We start from the raw sequence: 17,741 nt of genomic DNA on the forward strand, positions 1-17,741 counted from the left end.
CAGAGGATAGGCAGGAGAATGGAAGACAGAGGATGGCCAGGAGGATGAGCAGGAGGATGGAAGACAGGAGGATAGAGGACAGAGCATGGCCAGCAGCATCCCCATCCCATCTGCACTCCTGGCAGGGAGGTGCAGCAGCAGGCTGGGGCTGTGGCTGTGGCTGTGGCTGAGGAGAAGCAAAGCCCCAGACGACTTCACTCACTGTTAAATAAACTTTAATGATCTTTGCACGGGGGAGGGGGAAAGGACAATAAAATCTCTTGGGGGGGTTAAGAGCAGCAGGCAGGGAGGAGGTTCTCTCCCCTCTCTTCCTGGAGGCCAGGGTGAGGGGTGGGTGGGCGAGGGGTGGGCTCTCGGGAGCCAGCAGGAGAGGCTCAGCCGGCCCCGGCCAAGTCCCTCAAGGCACAAGTGTCACTTTGTCCCCTCCCGGCCTGGTGGCTGCCCTCAGGTCCCCCAGCAGCCACCTTGTGCAAAATCCCTGTGTACAAAAATACTGCCTCTGGAGTATGGCACAGCCTAAAAAACTAGAGAGCTCTGGTCACCATCAGCACCTCAGCACCCACCCCCCCCGCTGCCAGGCTCAGCTCACACCCTGCAAAGCCACCGCGACGCCGGGCACCGGCCTGGCACCTGCGGGGCCTCTGGCGGCGCCCCCCCGAGCCAGGTTAGTGTGGAGGGGGGAGGGAGGGGGATGGACCCCCCCAGCCCCCCTTGCTCAGCCCTGGGTGGGCAGAGGGTCCCTCTGTGGGGCAGGAGCACCCATGGCACGTTGCTGAGCACCGGGGCAGAGCCGGGGGTAGGATCAGCCCCCCGGGCAGGGGGGAGGTCTCCTCTCAGCCCTTTCCCCTCGATGCTTGTGCAGACGGAGGAGATGCCAGGGGCAGTGTCACAGCCGGCCCCCGGGGGCTACAGGCTGGGCTCCAGGCTGGGCTCTGCCTGCAGCTGCCGCTGGTAGCGCTGCCGGCGCTCGCAGCGTGGGCAGGAGCGGGCACGGGCCTGGCACTCCCGGTGGAAGACAGTTTTGCATTCACTGCACCTAAGAGAAAGCAAAGGGAGAAACCAAAGCCCTCAGAGTGCTGGTAACAGCAGGGCACAGACCAAACATCGCCTGAGCAAAGTAGACCTGGGGACACTTCAGAGTCACAGGAGCCCAGACTGCTTCGGGTGGGAAAGGAACCCCCAGAGCTCAGCCAGTGCAGCCCCCTGCAGCTAGCAGGGACAGCCCCAGCCAGGGCAGGCTGCTCACAGCCCCAACCAACCTCCCCTGCACTGCTGCCAGGCATGGGGCAGCTCCCAGCTCTCTGGGCAGCCTGGGCCAGGCTCTCCCCACTCTCAGGGCCAAACATTTCTCCTTCTCTCCACTCCCAAGCTCCCTCTTGCCCTTTCCAACCATTCCCCCTTGTCCTGTCCCATCAGGCCCTGCTCAAAGCTCTGTCCCCAGCTCTCTGCTGGGCCCTTGAAGCACTGCAAGGCCACCAGAAGCTCTCCCTGGAGCCTTCTCCTCTGCAGGCTGCCCAAGGCCAACTCTCTCAGCCTGGCTCCCAGCAGAGGGCTTCCAGCCCTGCCAGCACTGCTGTGGCCTCCTCTGGCCCTGCTCCCCCAGCTCCCTGGCTGAGCTGAGAACTACAGACCTGGGGACAGTTACTCATCTCAGTTTCCTCCCAGCCCTGTTGGAGCACAGATCCCAGCCCCAGCTCTGGCTCTGTTTGAAGCCTGCAGGCAGGAGCAGGAACTGCTTGAGCACAACATCCACCTCCAGCGAGCTGAGAGCAAAGGCAGCAGCGCGCCCGGAAAGAGCTCTGTGGGCAGCTGCCAGCGAGCTGCTGGGGTTTTGTTTGCAGATAGAAGAGGGAGGTGCTGAGAGAGGCCTGCACCTTCTCCTCACAGCACTGACAGCACAGGGACAGCACTTTGTGGCTGAGACACCAACCCCTGGGTGGGTGCAGGGCGGGAGAGCCAAGCCACGGCCCCTGGTGGGGCTGGGCTGCAGCTCGGTGCTGCTCCATGGATGCTCTGCTTGCTGGGGCTGGGGGGGGCTGACAGGAGCTCCCCAAGCCTGCCAGCAGGACCTGCAGGTGACAGGGACACTGCCTGGGGACACCAGGAAGGGGGCCAGGAAGCTGGGCACGGCGTTGCCTTTGAGTCAGTGGCTCTGGGAGCCGCTTGGCTGGGAGCCCCAGCGGGAATGTAAACAGCCCCAGATGGCACCTGGCATGGGGCAGGAGACACCCAGCTCTGCGTGGGGCGTTCACACAGCTTGAGTCAACAGCAGGCAGGGCCCAGCCAGGAGGGCTGAGCTCAGTTGCACCCAGTCCCCACACCCCCCTTGCCAGCAGCAGCAGTGAAATGCAGCCAGGTCAGGCAGCAGCCAGCAGCAGGCCAGCCAGCAGCCAGCAGCACACCAGGCAGCAGGCAGCAGCAGGCCAGGCAGCAGCCAGCAGCACACCAGGCAGCAGGCAGCAGCAGGCCAGGCAGCAGCCAGCAGCAGGTCAGGCAGCAGCCAGCAGCAGGCCAGGCAGCAGCCAGCAGCAGGCCAGGCAGCAGCCAGCAGCAGGCCAGGCAGCAGCAGGTCAGGCAGCAGCCAGCAGCAGGCCAGGCAGCAGCCAGCAGCAGGTCAGCCAGCAGCAGGCCAGGCAGCAGCCAGCAGCAGCTCAGGCAGCAGCCAGCAGCAGGCCAGGCAGCAGCAGGTCAGGCAGCAGCCAGCAGCAGGCCAGGCAGCAGCCAGCAGCAGGTCAGGCAGCAGCCAGCAGCAGGTCAGGCAGCAGCCAGCAGCAGGCCAGGCAGCAGCCAGCAGCAGGTCAGGCAGCAGCAGCTCAGGCAGCAGCCAGCAGCAGGCCAGGCAGCAGCCAGCAGCAGGCCAGGCAGCAGCAGGTCAGGCAGCAGCCAGCAGCAGGCCAGGCAGCAGCCAGCAGCAGGTCAGGCAGCAGCCAGCAGCAGGTCAGGCAGCAGCCAGCAGCAGGCCAGGCAGCAGCAGGTCAGGCAGCAGCCAGCAGCAGGTCAGGCAGCAGCCAGCAGCAGCTCAGGCAGCAGCCAGCAGCAGCTCAGGCAGCAGCAGGCCAGGCAGCAGCCAGCAGCAGGCCAGGCAGGTGGCTTTTTCATGGCCTCAGGTGCAAATACCTGAGGCACCAGCGGGGTGTGAACGTCTCTGAACATCCCAAGTGCCCAAAGGATGAGTGGAGAGGGGAGTGGAGAAACACCCCAGGCAAGGGACCATGACATGTCACAGCCTGGGTCACAGGAGGGTCAGGAGGCTCTGCAGGGGGACCTGGCCAGGCTGGAGCCATGAACAAGGGCCAATGGCATCAGGTTCAACAAGGCCAAGGGCTGGGTGCTGCACTTGGGTCACAAGAAGCCCAGGAATGCTCCAGGCTGGGGGCAGAGTGGCTGGAGAGTGCCTGGTGGAAAAGGCCCTGGGGGTGCTGGTCAGCAGTGGCAGAGGATGAGCCAGCAGTGCCCAGGGGGCCAAGAAGGCCTCCAGCAGCCTGGGCTGGAGCAGCAATGCTGTGGGCAGCAGGAGCAGAGCATTGTGCCCCTGGGCTGGGCACTGGGGAGGCCACAGCTGGAATCCTGGGTTCAGTTCTGGGCCTCTCAGTGCAAGAAGGACATTGAGAGGCTGGAGAAGAGGGCTGGTGGGGAGCAGCTGAGGGACCTGTGGGTGTTCAGTCTGGAGAAAAGGAGGCTGAGAGGAGACCTCATTGCTCTCTACAACTCTCTGAAAGGAGGCTGCAGTGAGGTGGGGGTTGGGCTCTTCTCCCAAAGAACAAGTGTCAGGACAAGAGGAAAGGGCCTCAAACTGCCCCAGGGGAGGTTCAGGTTGGCCATGAGGAACAATTTCTTCCCCCAAAGGGCTGTCAAGGCCTGGCCCAGGCTGCCCAGGGCAGTGATGGAGTCCCCATGCCTGGAAGGGTCTCAAAGCTGTGTAGATGTGGTGCTGAGGGCCATGGCTTGGAGAGTGGATGATCTGCAAAGCCCCTTCCAAACAAGAAGATTCTGTGGTTCCAACTCCTGCTCCTGCCAGGAGGCTGCAAACCTGGGGATGCAGAACAGACCTGGGCACAGCCAGGCCAGGAGATGCCCCCTGGCACCATGCAGCTCCTCCCTGAGCACTGGGAGGGAGGTTTGCAGGGCCAGGGGCTGCTTTTCACCCTGGGTGCCTCTGAGGGAGCAGCAGCCCTAAGGAGGCCAACCCCAGCCCCCATCTGCCCTCAGCCGCTGGAGGAAGCAGGCAGCACAGCTGCGAGGAGCTGAGGCATTGTTCAGGGAGGGTTCAGACACATCCTGCAGGCAGGGACTCTGACCCCAGCAGCTGGTGGTGCCCCGGGGCAGGCAGAGGGGCAGGAAGCCAGGCTGAGCTGGGTGAGGATGTTGGTCGAGCTGCTGCTTTCCTGCTGCACGACCTCCTCTGCTGGGAACACAAATCAGAGAGGTCCACAGGCTCCAGAGGCCCTGAGCCCCCCAGCCAGCTCTGCCCAGCACCCTCCTGCTCTCCTTCCAGGGAAAATCCATCCCCTGGTGCTGCCCTTGAGGCAAGGAGGGGGAGTGAGAGACCCTGTTCAGCCCCCTGGGAAGCAGCTGTGACCACCACGGGGTACCCAAGGATCCTGGTCCTGTTGGCATCTCCTGCAGCTTCTGGCTGGTGTTTGTGGGGCCTGCCAGGCAGAGCAAGGGCACAGAGCAGCAGGCTGTGAAACTTCCCTGCCAGGATCACCCAGCCATGGAGGTGAGGACCTCTCTGCACCCAGGGTGGAGCAGGCTCCTGGGCTGGAAGGCTTTGGGAGGGCTTTAGCAGACATCCACCTTCCACCAGCCCCATCTGATGCCAGTGCCTGCTCAGCTGCCGTGCCCTGGGCTGCCCCTGAGCCCACCACACACAGGCACCCTGCAGCTGGGAGCTCTGCAGGCAGGAGACAAAGCCAGAAGGGAGCCAGTGTCCCCCATCCTGCTGGGGACAGCCCCAGCCTCTCTCCACCACGTCCCACAGGGCTGCCTACCATTCAGAGCCACAGAACTGTTTGGGTTGGAAGAGACCTCTCAGACCATCCAGGCCAAGCCTCACCCCAGCCCTGCCAGGGCACCACCAACCCCTGGCCCTCAGCACCACATCTCCAGGGCTGGGAAAAACCCCTCCAGGGGATGGGGACTCCCCCACTGCCCTGGGCAGCCTGGGCCAGGCCTTGGCAGCCCTTTGGGGGAAGAAATTGTTCCTCATGGCCAAGCTGGGGCAACTTGAGGCCATTTCCTCTTGCCTGTCACTTGTTCTTTGGGAGAAGAGCTCAACCCCACCTCCCTTCAGGGGGAAAGGTCTCCCCCCCCAGCCTCTTTTTCTCTACAGCTGGCTGCTGGTGGCCTTCTTAGCCCCCTGGGCACACTCTGGTTCATCTTCAGCCGTTGTTGACCACCACCCCCAGGTCCTTTTTGCCCCCAGGCAGTTTCCAGTGACTCTTCCCTTAGCCTGGAGCATTCCTGGGGCAGTTGTGACCCAAGTGCAGGAGATGATCTCCAAGCCCCTGAGTCCTTCCTCTTCTCCCTGCTTGCACAGAGGCATGAACATTCCTGCTCCTGCTTCTCCTTCCCTCCTCCAGCCTCTGGGGGGGCTTGGGCAGGAGTTGAACAGCAGATGTGTTGGCCAGGTGAGCGAGGCATGGGCACACAGCACCTTCCTCCTCCTCCTCTTCCTCTCTGCCACCCTGGCACCCAGCACCCAGCCAGGCTTTTGCAGGCTGACAAGGAGGTGCTGGGTGGCTCTGCAAAGCCACCTGGCTGGGTGACATCTCAGCTCTGTGGTGAAAGGTCTCTTGCTGCCCCAAAGTGCACACTTCTGGCTCGGGGCTGATGGGCACCAGGAGGATGTGGAAACCAGGAGCGTGTGAACACTACAAGGATGTGGGCACCAGGAGGATGTGGGCACCACGAGGACGTGGGCACCAGGAGGAAGTGGAAACCAGGAGGGTGTGGATTCCATGAGGAACCTGGATACCAGGAGGGCATGGGCACCAGGAGGCTATGGGCACCATGGAGTCATGGATAGCAGGAGCACATGGGGACCATGGGTTAGGGATACCATGGGGACATGGGCACCAGGAGGGCATGGGCACCATGGGAACATGGGCACCAGGAGGGCATGGGCACCATGAGGGCATGGGCACCACAGGGACATGGGCACCATGGGAACATGGGCACCATGGGAACATGGGCACCAGATGGACATGGGCATCATGAGGGCATGGGAACCATGAGGGCATGGGCACCATAGGGAGATGGGCACCAGGAGGATATGGGCACCATGGGAACATGGGCACCATGAGGGCATGGGCACCACGGGGACATGGACACCACAGGGACATGGGGACCAGATGGACATGGGCATCATGAGGGCATAGGCACCATGGGGACATGGGAACCATGAGGGCATGGGCACCATAGGGAGATGGGCACCACAGGGAGATGGGCACCAGGAGGGCATAGGCACCATGGGGTCATGGGAGCCATGAGGGCATGGGCACCATAGGGAGATGGGCACCACAGGGAGATGGGCACCACAGGGAGATGGGCACCACGAGGGTATGGGCACCATGGGGAGATGGATGCCATGGAGACATGGGCACCAGATGGACATGGGCACCACGAGGGCATAGGCACCATGGGGACATGGGCACCAGATGGACATGGGCACCACGAGGGCATAGGCACCATGGGGACATGGGCACCACGAGGGCATAGGCACCTTGGGGACCCACAACCATCTCAGACCTTCCCCCAGGCCACTCTGTGCCTAGAGCGAGCCCCTGGGAGCAGCCCAGGGTAGGGTCTGGGCTCCTGGGCAGCGCCAGGCGCTGGGCTGGCAGCAGGGGGTGAGGCTGGCACTCACCTGGTGGTGGTGTCAAACTCAAAGGGGAAGATGATGTCACTGCTGTTGCAGATCTGGCAGATGAAGCCCCGCTGGGTGCAGAGGTCACAGCTGTAGACGTGGTGGGAGGCAAACTGGAGCAGGGACTGCAGGAAGCTCTCGAAGGCTCCGTCGGCTATCTGCGGGCACAGGGCGGGCAGCCGGCCCTGCAGCTCACCCCCTGCTGGGGCTGGGCCGTGCCAGGGCCACACCACAGCCCCTCCTGGTGCTGCCACGGGCAGCTGGCCTCTCAGCTCAACCCAAAGCACCGAGCCTGGCTGACAATGGCACCTCTGAGGGCTGGCACCCAGGACTTGATAGCTGTGGAGTCAGTGAGGAGCCAACCACCCAGCACCAAGTACCCAGCACCAAGTACCCAGCACCAAGTACCCAGCACCAAGTACCCAGCACCCAGGACCTGCTGGCATCAGGCTCTTGGCTGTGGAGTCAGTGAGGAGCCAAGCACCCAGCACCAAGCACCCAGCACCCAGGACCTGCTGGCATCAGGCTCTTGGCTGTGGAGTCAGTGAGGAGCCAACCACCCAGCACCAAGCACCCAGAACCTGCTGGCATCAGGCTCTTGGCTGTGGAGTCAGTGAGGAGCCAACCACCCAGCACCAAGCACCAAGCACCCAGAACCTGCTGGCATCAGGCTCTTGGCTGTGGAGTCAGTGAGGAGCCAACCACCCAGCACCAAGCACCCAGCACACAGAACCTGCTGGCATCAGGCTCTTGGCTGTGGAGTCAGTGAGGAGCCAACCACCCAGCACCAAGCACCCAGCACACAGAACCTGCTGGGATGGAGCTCCTGGCTTTGGAATCAGTGAGGAGCAACCACCCAGCACCAAGCACCCAGCACCAGGTACCCAGCACCCAGGACCTGCTGGGGTCAGGCTCCAGGCTCTGCAGTCAGTGAGGAGCAAGCACCCAGCACCTGCAGTGCTACCTGCAGTGGCCAGAGGTTGGTATGGAGCTGTGCAAGCACCAGTGTTGTGTAAATCCAGGAGACACACATTCTCTCACGTGGTTTCTGAAGCTCCTGGGGAGGGCACAGGCTTGTGCCCATGACTTTGGCAAATGGCAATCATCAGCTCATCAAACCATGGAGTTGCTTAGGTTGGAAAAGACCTTCCAAAGCATCAAGCCCAAGCAGTGAGCAGCCAGCTGCTGTTATTTGCCTCCAAGCTGATGCACAAGCTTGCAGAGCACCCATGATGGAGAAGAGGGAGGCAGAAGGACACCTGAAGCTGTTTGAAAGCTCCTGCTGAAGGTCCCCAGGCAGGACCTGGGAGGTGCTCACCAGCAGAACAACCTCACAGAGCTCTCACCTGCCTCAGATCGGCGACGCTGTACTTGTGGGGACACTCCAGGAGGTAGTGCCTGTGATCAAGCCTGCAAAGCAACACAGAGAGGAAGGTGGGAGATGGCTTCCCCCCCAGCTCCAACAGCTCTGAAGCAAAGCTGAGCCTGGGGGGATGCAGACTCCTGAAGAAAATCACCACAGGTCTGATTCGCTCATTGTGCCACACGTCCCAGATCCTGCCCCTGGGAGGCTTTCAAAGGGGGGAAGGAAAGGAAACCAATCTCTCATCTACTTCCCCAGGTGTTTCCTGTCCAGCCAGAAGCTCCTGGGCTCGGGAAGGTGCTTCCTGAGTCACATCTCAGCGTGTCAGCCCAGCCAGCAGAGGGTCACTCCTCAGCGCAGCTGACGCGGAGCTACAGCCCAGCCCTCGCCTCGGCTGCAGAGCTGCCTGCTCCAGCGGCGAGGATGAGGAGGAGCAGGAGGCCATGGGGGTGCAAAGAGGGGGAATGGAGGAGGAAATATCCCCCAGAGAGGGTCCTCACCTCTTGCTGAGCTCCTTCAGGGCCCCGCTGCGGCACATGGTGAGATAATCCCCCAGCAGCTTCAGCTGCTCCCTGCTCCGCTGGATCCTGCGCATCGTCTCCACGTGGTCGTAGAGGCTCTCGTTGACCAGCTTCAGGTCAATCAGGGGCTGGTGGTGGATCTGGGTGAGGAACTTCAGAGCCTGCCTGCAAACCTGGGGCAGAGGGGGGCCAGAGGTGGGCAGGCAGCAGGGAGCACCTCAGGAGGAGGCGGGGAGGGAGGTCGAGGCCGGGCGCCGCCAGCTGCGCGGCGGGCGGGAGCAGCGGGACGGCCCCGCGGGAGGCGCAGGCAGGGGCAGGAGCCATCCCCTGCCGGCTGCAGCGCTGAGCCGGGACTCACCCCACGCTTGGCCAGGTCCCAGTTGTGGATGAGGCGCGAGGGGATCACCGTCTCCTCGTCCCGGTGGCAGCTGTCGCAGTAGTAGAGCCCGGAGAAGGCGCAGAGCTTGGGCTTGCCGAAGGAGAAGCCGATCTGCCTGGAGCAGCCTGCGGGGAGCAGGGACCGGCAGGGGGCTCAGGCACTGGCACAGGGAGGAGGTGGAGTCCCCACCCCTGCAGGTGCTCCAGAGTCAGAGAATCATACAATCAACCAGCTTGGAAAAGAGCTCAGAGATCACCAAGTCCAACCTCTCACCCAACACCTCCTGACAGCTAAACCATAGCTCCAAGTGCCACATCCAAGCCCCTCTTGAACACCTCCAGGGATGGGGACTCCACCACCTCCCTGGGCAGCACATTCCAATGGCTAACAGCTCTCTCTGGGAAGAACTTTCTCCTCACCTCCAGCCTAAACCTCCCCTGGCACAGCTTGAGACTGTGTCCTCTTGTTCTGCTGCTGCTTGCCTGGCAGAAGAGCCCAACCCCCACCTGGCTACAACCTCCCTGCAGGGAGTTGCAGAGAGCAAGAAGGTCTCCCCTGAGCCTCCTCTTCTGCAGGCTAAGCAACCCCAGCTCCCTCAGCCTCTCCTCACAGGGATGTGCTCCAGACCCCTCCCCAGCTTTCTTGCCCTTCTCTGGACACCTTCCAGCAGCTCAACCTCTTTCCTGACCTGAGGAGCCCAGAACTGGACACAGGACTCCAGGTGTGGCCTCAGCAGTGCTGAGCACAGGGCACAAGGACTTCCCTGCTCCTGCTGGCCACACTCTGCCTGCTGCAGGCCAGGATGCCTGCCAGAAACCTGTGGCCATGGCACTTGGGGCCATGGTTTAGTAGCCATGGAGCTGTTGGGGTGGTGTTTGGACTGGCTGATCCCAGAGGGCTTTTCCAAGCCAAACCATTCCATGATTCTATGACCAGGAGGTGAAAAGGGACCCATGCTGCCCCAGGAGCCTGTTGCCATCACTGCCAGCATGGAGGAGAAACTTCTGGGAGCTCTTGCTGGGCATTGCTCAGCTCCCCTCTGGGGCTGCTCTTGTGCAGGCTCTCAGTCCCAGGGCTCTCAGCCTTTGCTCCTCACAGAGCTGCTCCAGGCTGGACTCTCTCCAGCAGTTCCCTGTCTCTCTGGACCTGGGGAGCCCAGAAGTGGACCCAGGACTCCAGATGTGGTCTCGCCAGGGCAGAGTAAAGGAGGAGGAGAAGTACTCTCAGCTCAGGCTCAGGTGTCAGGCTGGATGGGAGGTGAAAGGGGAGCAGGGAGCCCCCCAGGGAAACCTGCACTTGAAACCTGGGAATTTGTCTTTTGGGCTTGGTGCTTCCAGCTGTGGGTGGGTGGAAGGTGCAGGACAGAGCCTGGAGGGGAAGGGAGAGCCCAAAGAGAATGGAATAAACAAATAAATACAGAGAAACAAAAGCAGAGAGATGAAAGAGAACCCAACCTGCTGCAGGGCATGAGAATCCAGCTGAGGGAGAGAAATGCCAAGTTTAATGAACTCCCCAAGGTGAAGAGCTCAGGAGAGGTGCCAGGGAGGTCACCAAGTGTGAGCCCAGGGGAGCAGCAGGGCCCTGTGAGGCGCCAGGGGAGGGAGAGGGGAAGGTTGGGCAGCCCCAGCCTGTCACACCCTGCCCTGCTGCCCTACCGGACTGACAGCTTCTGCTCCTGCCTGCACCTGCCCCATGGGCCAGAGAGAGACTCCTGGGCACCTCTTGGTCCACCTAAGACTTTGGTTTCAAACCCAGATCTCCACTGCCTATCTGTAAGTAGCATAAACAAGAGCCCAGTGGCAGCCCAGCTCCACCTGTGCCAGGCTGGGATGCAGTGGCACCACTGGGGGCACCCACCCTGGGCGCACAGACCACCAAAGGTGCCTCTGACTGGGGATGTGAAGCCCCATCGAGGGGCTGTGGGGCTCCCTGGGGTATGGATGGGGAGATCAGCAGCTGGCCTGCAGTGGGCTCCCAGGGCACAGGGCAGTGCTGGCTTAATGTCACCTCATTAACCTGAATGAAGGTGGAGATGAGCTGGCACAGAGCACTGCCAGCCCAGCCCCAGCCTGGCCTGAGCTGAGCCCCAGCAGGGTGGGCAGCAGGGGCAGGGAGGGGATTCTGCCCTCTGCTGTGCTCTGCTCAGACCTCCCCTGCAGGGCTGGGGCAGCTCTGGAGCCCTCAGCACAGCCAGGGAGCTGGGGGAGCAGGGCCAGAGGAGGCCACAGCAGTGCTGGCAGGGCTGGAAGCCCTCTGCTGGGAGCCAGGCTGAGAGAGTTGGCCTTGGGCAGCCTGCAGAGGAGAAGGCTCCAGGGAGAGCTTCTGGTGGCCTTGCAGTGCTTCAAGGGCCCAGCAGAGAGCTGGGGACAGAGCTTTGAGCAGGGCCTGATGGGACAGGCCAAGGGGGGAGGGTTGGAAAGGGCAAGAGGGAGCTTGAGAGTGGGGAGAAAGGAGAAATGTTTGGCAGTGAGGGTGGGGAGAGCCTGGCCCACGCTGCCCAGAGAGCTGGGAGCTGCCCCATGCCTGGCAGCAGTGCAGAGGAGGTTGGTTGGGGCTGTGAGCAGCCTGCTGTGGTTGGGGCTGTCCCTGCTGGCTGCAGGGGGTTGGACTGGATGGGTTCCAAAGGTCCCTTCCCACCCAAACCATTTGCTGGCTCTCTGACCATCCCCAAGCCAAAGCAGGTGGTGGCCAGGCCCAGCCATACCTGCACAGATGAAGCTTTGTGAGTCCAGGCCCTTCTCGGTGGGGATGGCCACCAGGTACTGCAGCATGAAGCCGTTCTCCTTCACCATGCTCTTCAGCAGGACCTGGCAGTGCCCATCCAGGCTGCCAGCCAGGGTCACTGCCTCCTCTGCACCCTCCAGGTAGGCCATCAGCACCTCTCGCACCAGCTCCCGCCAGGAGGCTGCCTCCTGGGCGCTCTCAGCCTGCAGCTTCAGGACAGCTTTGGAGGTGATCACCTTGAAGAAGGCAGGGCCCCCGAGGCTGCTGTCGGGCAGGATGTCCTGGATGGTCTCGATGCCGTAGCTGTTGCTCAAGACCTTCTCGTTGTTCCGAACCTTAAAGCACTTCAGCGTCTCCAGAGAGAGGGAGAAGACGAAGGGCACCCAGCTCCTGTCCAGCTCCAGGTACAGCACAGCCTCTTTGATGGCATCCAGCTCGGGCTGGGGGGCCGCAGCCCACTCCAGGCTGCCCCCGGGCGCCTCTGCGTGCAGCGGGGCAGCGCCGCAGTCGCCCTGCGGGGGCTGGCCCTCGCCGCCCTCCTCCGGGCGGCACTCCAGCGTCTCCCACTCCTCCTCCTCCAGCTGCGGCCGGCACTTCTGCAGCGCCTCCCGGATCCTGTCCAGCCAGTCCTCGGCCTCGTCCCGGGAGGCGGCTCGGAGGTAGAGCTTCTTGCCCAGGAAGACCAGCTCGAAGCGGCCGTCGGCGTGGGTGAGCGCCAGCGCCTCGCAGCGCAGCAGGGAGTAGCTCTCCGCGCAGCTGCGCTCCGGCTGCTCCAGGAAGAGCCTCAGCTCCAGGGGGGACAGCTCGCAGCAGAACTCCTTCCAGATGCCCATGGCCCCCCTGCGCTCCAGGCTGCCCAGCTTCAGCAGCCCCCGGAAGGGGTTGGACAGGCCTGGGCACAAAGCAGATGTCTCAGGTCAGGGGGGGAAGGGATTCACTCAATGCCTTTGGCTTGGACCTTAAAGGTCAGCCAGTTCCAACCCCCCCCCTCCCTTGCCATGGGACAGCTCACACCAGCCCAGGTTGCTCCAGGCCTCAGCCAACCTGGCCTGGAGCAGTGGGGAGACACTGGCACAGGTTGCCCAGGGAGGCTGTGGCTGCCTCCTCCTTGGAGGTGTTCAAGGCCCTTGAGCAAGCTGGGCTGGTGGGAGGTGTCCCTGCCCATGGCAGTAGAGTTGGAACAGGATGATCCTGAAGGTCCCTTCCAATCCATCCCATTCCATGAATCTAGGATCCAGCTGAACCAACAAAGGGGAAGGCAGCAGAGAGAGCAAAGCCAACGAGCTGCCTGCAGCAAGCACCCAGCTCAGAGTGCTGGTCCTGGGGGCAGGAGCTCACAGGACCTTGGGCTCCATCATGTCCAGTGACAGGGCAAGGGGGAATGGCTTTAAGCTGAGGCAGAGCAGGGTTAGACTGGAGCTGAAGAAGAGAGGGTGGTGAGACACTGGCACAGGCTGCCCGGGGAGGCTGTGGCTACCTTCTCCCTGGGGGTGTTCAACACCAGGCTGGATGAGGCCATGAGCAGCCTGGGCTGGGGGGAGGTGTCCCTGCCCATGGCAGGGAGCTTGGAGTAGATGACCTCTGAGCCATTCTGTGCTGTGTCCACCTGCACTTAGGTTCTGAGGCTGGAATGAGTGGGATGGCCACAGGCTGGACAGAGCCAGCATCATCTCCCCTCCTCCAACACCCCTGCTGGAGCCATGCTGGGCTCAGCCATGCCAAGGGAAGCTGCTCCTCTGCCTCCTGCAGCTGTTGGAGCTGCCACCAGCTCAGCAAACAGCATCTTCCCAAGTGCCCACCAGCCAAGCCCCCAGCCCAGCCCCTCAGCAGTGCCCAGGGCAGGCAGCAGGGGGGGGAGGCTGCCACGCACCCATCTGCCTGCGGTGCACCACGCTGAAGCCCTTCTGCTCCCGCTCAGGGGATGCTTTGGGTTTCCCACTCTCTGAGGAGGGCACTGAGAGCCTTTCCAGGTCGAGGGCACTGATGAGCCCCGGGGCCAGCCCCTCCTCAGCTCCCTCAGGCCCAAAGCCGTTGATGTTGGCTGTGCCCTCGCTGCTGTCGCCCAGAGCAGGTCTGTAGAAGTCATCTTCTGAGATCCAGCTCTTCCCTTTCTGTCCAAGAAAGAGCAATGAAGGTATTGATGACCCAAGTTACTGAACACCCTGAGCCCCTCCAATGTGCACCACCCACAGGGACCCCTCCATGGATCCCCTCAACTCCCATCAAGTGACAGTGGCCATTCCCACGGGGGTGGCTCCTCTGCTCTCTGCCATCAGGAATACTCCAGGGGATTGCCTTGGCAGCTGCCAAGTGCTGGAGTTCTGCACTGGTGGGACTCAAAAAGTCTGACACTGATGAGCTCTGTCCCCTTAAAATCATGGAGGGGCTCCAAGGGGGAGGACATTCCCTGCAGGAACCATAATGAGGGCCTGGGCTGATCCCCAGCAGTGTGGGCAGCAGGGGCAGGGAGGGGATTCTGCCCCTCTGAGACCTCCCCTGCAGTGCTGGGGCAGCTTTGGAGCCCTCAGCACAGCACAGCCAGGGACCTGCTGGAGCAGGGCCAGAGGAGGCCACAGCAGTGCTGGCAGGGCTGGAAGCCCTCTGCTGGGAGGCCAGGCTGAGAGAGTTGGCCTTGGGCAGCCTGCAGAGGAGAAGGCTCCAGGGAGAGCTTCTGGTGGCCTTGCAGTGCTTCAAGGGCCCAGCAGAGAGCTGGGGACAGAGCTTTGAGCAGGGCCTGATGGGACAGGCCAAGGGGGGATGGTTGGAAAGGACAAGAGGGAGCTTGAGAGTGGAGAGAAGGAGAAATGTTTGGCAGTGAGGGTGGGGAGAGCCTGGCCCAGGCTGCCCAGAGAGCTGGGAGCTGCCCCATGCCTGGCACCATTGTTGTGTGGGGCTGTGAGCAGCCTGCTCTGGTTGGGGCTGTCCCTGCTGGCTGTAGGTAGAACTGGCTGAGGGGGTTGGACTGGATGAGCTCCCTTGGGTGGTCCCTTCCCTCCCAAGCTATTCTACAAGATGTTTGGTCCATGAAGTACTTCTGGCAGCAGGTGGAACCCAGCCATGCCATGGGAGGGCATCAGCAGCGTGCCATCCTTGCTCCAGGAAGAACAGAGGAGGTGTCCAGGATGGGATGAAGCCTTGTGGCTCGCAAGCAGATGCTGCAAAGGCCAGGCCTGAGCAGCACAGGCAAAAAGCAAGGCAGGGAAGGCAGAGGGCACCTCAGTCTCCCTGTGTCAGGGGGGTATGAGAGCCACAAGCAGAAGAAAGCTCATTAAGCTGGAAGAGCACCTGGCTGTTGACTTCCCTGGGGGCGGTTTCTGGCCTGAGGTTCTGGGGCAAGGTCCTCAAACACACACCAAGAGCCACCTGTGAGCCAGCTCAGTGCCCTGGCAAAAGCTTCCCTAGACCCATCCCTCCCTCCCAGGGCTGCATCCCAGCAGGAACAACCTCTCAGCTGCTTCCCAAGAGCCTTTTATCCTGAGTCCAGCAGGAAGGGACAGCAGAAGAGCTGCCAGCACCCCGTGAGGAGGCTGACAAGTGGCTGGTGGTGCAGGTGCCCAGGTGCAGGCAGGCTCAGCCCAGGGCTGCAGGCTGCTGTGAGTCATGCCAAGGCAGGGAGCAGTTTCCTGGTGACACAGGGAGCAGGGCAGGCTGGCAGGGCCTGGGCAGCAGAGGAAATGGGACAGAGGGGAGGCAGCTGAGACCAAACCCAGGGGAAACATTTTAGGTGCTGGTGGGGTTAGTAAGCATGTCCCAAACTCACTAGGGTGGAGATGATGGGGACTAGGAGGGAAGTGACAGGAACTAGGGGGGAAAGGGTGGGAGCTAGGATGGAAATGATGGGGACCAGGGTGGAAACCATGAGGACTAGGATGGAAATGATGGGAACCAGGGTAGAAATGATGGTGACTAAGATAGAAACCGTGAGGACTAGGATGGAAGTAACAGGGACCAGGGTAGAAATGATGGGGATTAACATGGAAACCATGAAGACCAGGATGGAAACACTGGGGACTAGGGTGGAGATGACAGGAACTAGGGTGGAAATGATGGGGATCAGGGTGGAAAGCATTGGGATTAGGATAGAAACCATGAGGAGTAGGATGGAAACAGTGGGGACCAAGGTGGAAACCATGTGGACTAGGATGGAAACTATGAAGACCAGGATGGACACAGTGGGGACTAGGGTGGAAATGAGAGGAACTAGGGGGGGAATGGTGGGAGCTAGGGTAGAAATGATGGGGAACAGGGTAGAAATCATGGGGATTAAGATGGAAACCGTGAAGACCAGGATGGAAACACTGGGGACTAGGGTGGAAATGACAGGAGCTAGGATGGAAATGACAGGAGCTAGGGTGGAAATGATGGGGACCAGGGTAGCAATGATATGGACTAGGATGGAAATGATGGGGACCTGGGTGGAAAGCATTGGAATTAGGATAGAAACCATGAGGACTAGGATGGAAATGATGGGGACCAGGGTAGCAATGATGGGGACTAAGATAGAAACCATGAAGACCAGGATGGAAACAGTGGGGACTAGGGTGGAAACCATGGGAGCTAGGGTGGAAACCATGAGGACTAAGATGAAAGTGATGGGGACCAGGGTAGAAATGATGGGTGCTAAGATGGAAACCATGAAGACCAGGATGGAAATGATGAGGACTAAGATGGAAATGATGGGGACCTGGGTGGAAAGCATTGGAATTAGGATAGAAACCATGAGGACTAGGATGGAAATGAGGGGGACTAGGGTAGAAATGATGTGGACTAGGATGGAAATGATGAAGACCAGGATGGAAACAGTGGGGACTAGGATGGTAATGAGAGGAACTAGGGTGGAAATGATGGGGAAGAGGGTGGAAATCATGAGGACTAGGATGGAAATGATGGGGACCAGAGTAGCAATGATGACTAGCATGAAGACTAGGATGGAAATGATGAGAGCTAAGATGGAAATCATTGGGATTAGGTTAGAAACCATGAGGACTAGGATGGAAATGAGGGGGACCAGGGTAGCAATGATGTGGACTAAGATGGAAACCATGAAGACCAGGATGGAAACAGTGGGGACTAGGGTGGAAATGATGGGAGCTAGGGTGGAAATGATGGGAGCTAGGGTGGAAATGATGTGGACTAAGATGGAAACCGTGGGAGCTAGGGTGGAAACCATGGGGGCCAGGGTGGAAATGGGAGGAACTAGGGTGGAAATGGGAGGAACTAGGGTGGAAATGGGAGGAACTAGGGTGGAAATGGGAGGAACTAGGGTGGAAATGGGAGGAACTAGGGTGGAAATGGGAGGAACTAGGGTGGAAATGGGAGGAACTAGGGTGGAAACCATGAGGACTAGGATGGAAATGAGGGGGACCAGAGTAGCAATGATGGGGACTAAGATAGAAACCATGAAGACCAGGATGGAAATGATGAGGACTAAGATGGAAATGATGGGGACCTGGGTGGAAATGGTTTGGGTTTGGATAGAAACCATGAGGACTAGGAGGAAAATGAGGGGGACCAGGGTAGAAATGATGTGGACTAGGATGGAAATGCTGAACACCAGGATGGAAACAGTGGGGACTAGGATGGAAATGAGAGGAACTAGGGGGGAAATGGTGGGAGCTAGGGTAGAAATGATGGGGAACAGGGTGGAAATCATGAGGACTAGGATGGAAATGATGGGGACCAGGGTAGCAATGATGTGGACTAGGATGGAAATGATGAGAACCAAGATGGAAATGATGGGGACCTGGGTGGAAAGCATTGGAATTAGGATAGAAACCATGAGGACTAGGATGGAAATGACGGGGACCAGGGTAGCAATGATGTGGACTAAGATGGAAATAATGAAGACCAGGATGGAAACAGTGGGGACTAGGATGGAAATGAGAG

The 17,741-nt window shown here is 60.8% G+C and overlaps 1 protein-coding gene across 3 annotated transcripts in view; it reads right to left on the minus strand.

Annotated features, from left to right (window-relative positions):
* Positions 1-198: 198 nt before the first annotated feature.
* Positions 199-17,741, minus strand: part of PLEKHM1 (pleckstrin homology and RUN domain containing M1) — a 44,810-nt gene continuing 27,267 nt past the window's right edge. For all 3 annotated transcript variants that reach the window (XM_068167189.1, XM_068167190.1, XM_068167191.1), the window contains 7 exons: positions 13,726-13,966; positions 11,836-12,747; positions 9,111-9,256; positions 8,732-8,925; positions 8,215-8,278; positions 6,869-7,026; positions 199-1,036 (listed from right to left, as the gene is read on the minus strand). In XM_068167189.1, the coding sequence (XP_068023290.1) occupies positions 907-1,036; positions 6,869-7,026; positions 8,215-8,278; positions 8,732-8,925; positions 9,111-9,256; positions 11,836-12,747; positions 13,726-13,966 (1,845 nt within the window). In that variant the 3' untranslated portion in view covers positions 199-906. The remainder of the gene's footprint in view (positions 1,037-6,868; positions 7,027-8,214; positions 8,279-8,731; positions 8,926-9,110; positions 9,257-11,835; positions 12,748-13,725; positions 13,967-17,741) is intronic.

The sequence above is a fragment of the Melanerpes formicivorus genome, unplaced genomic scaffold (genome assembly GCF_026170545.1).
Source record: "Melanerpes formicivorus ecotype bairdi unplaced genomic scaffold, bMelFor1.0.p_v2 SCAF_113, whole genome shotgun sequence".
Taxonomy (NCBI): domain Eukaryota; kingdom Metazoa; phylum Chordata; class Aves; order Piciformes; family Picidae; genus Melanerpes; species Melanerpes formicivorus.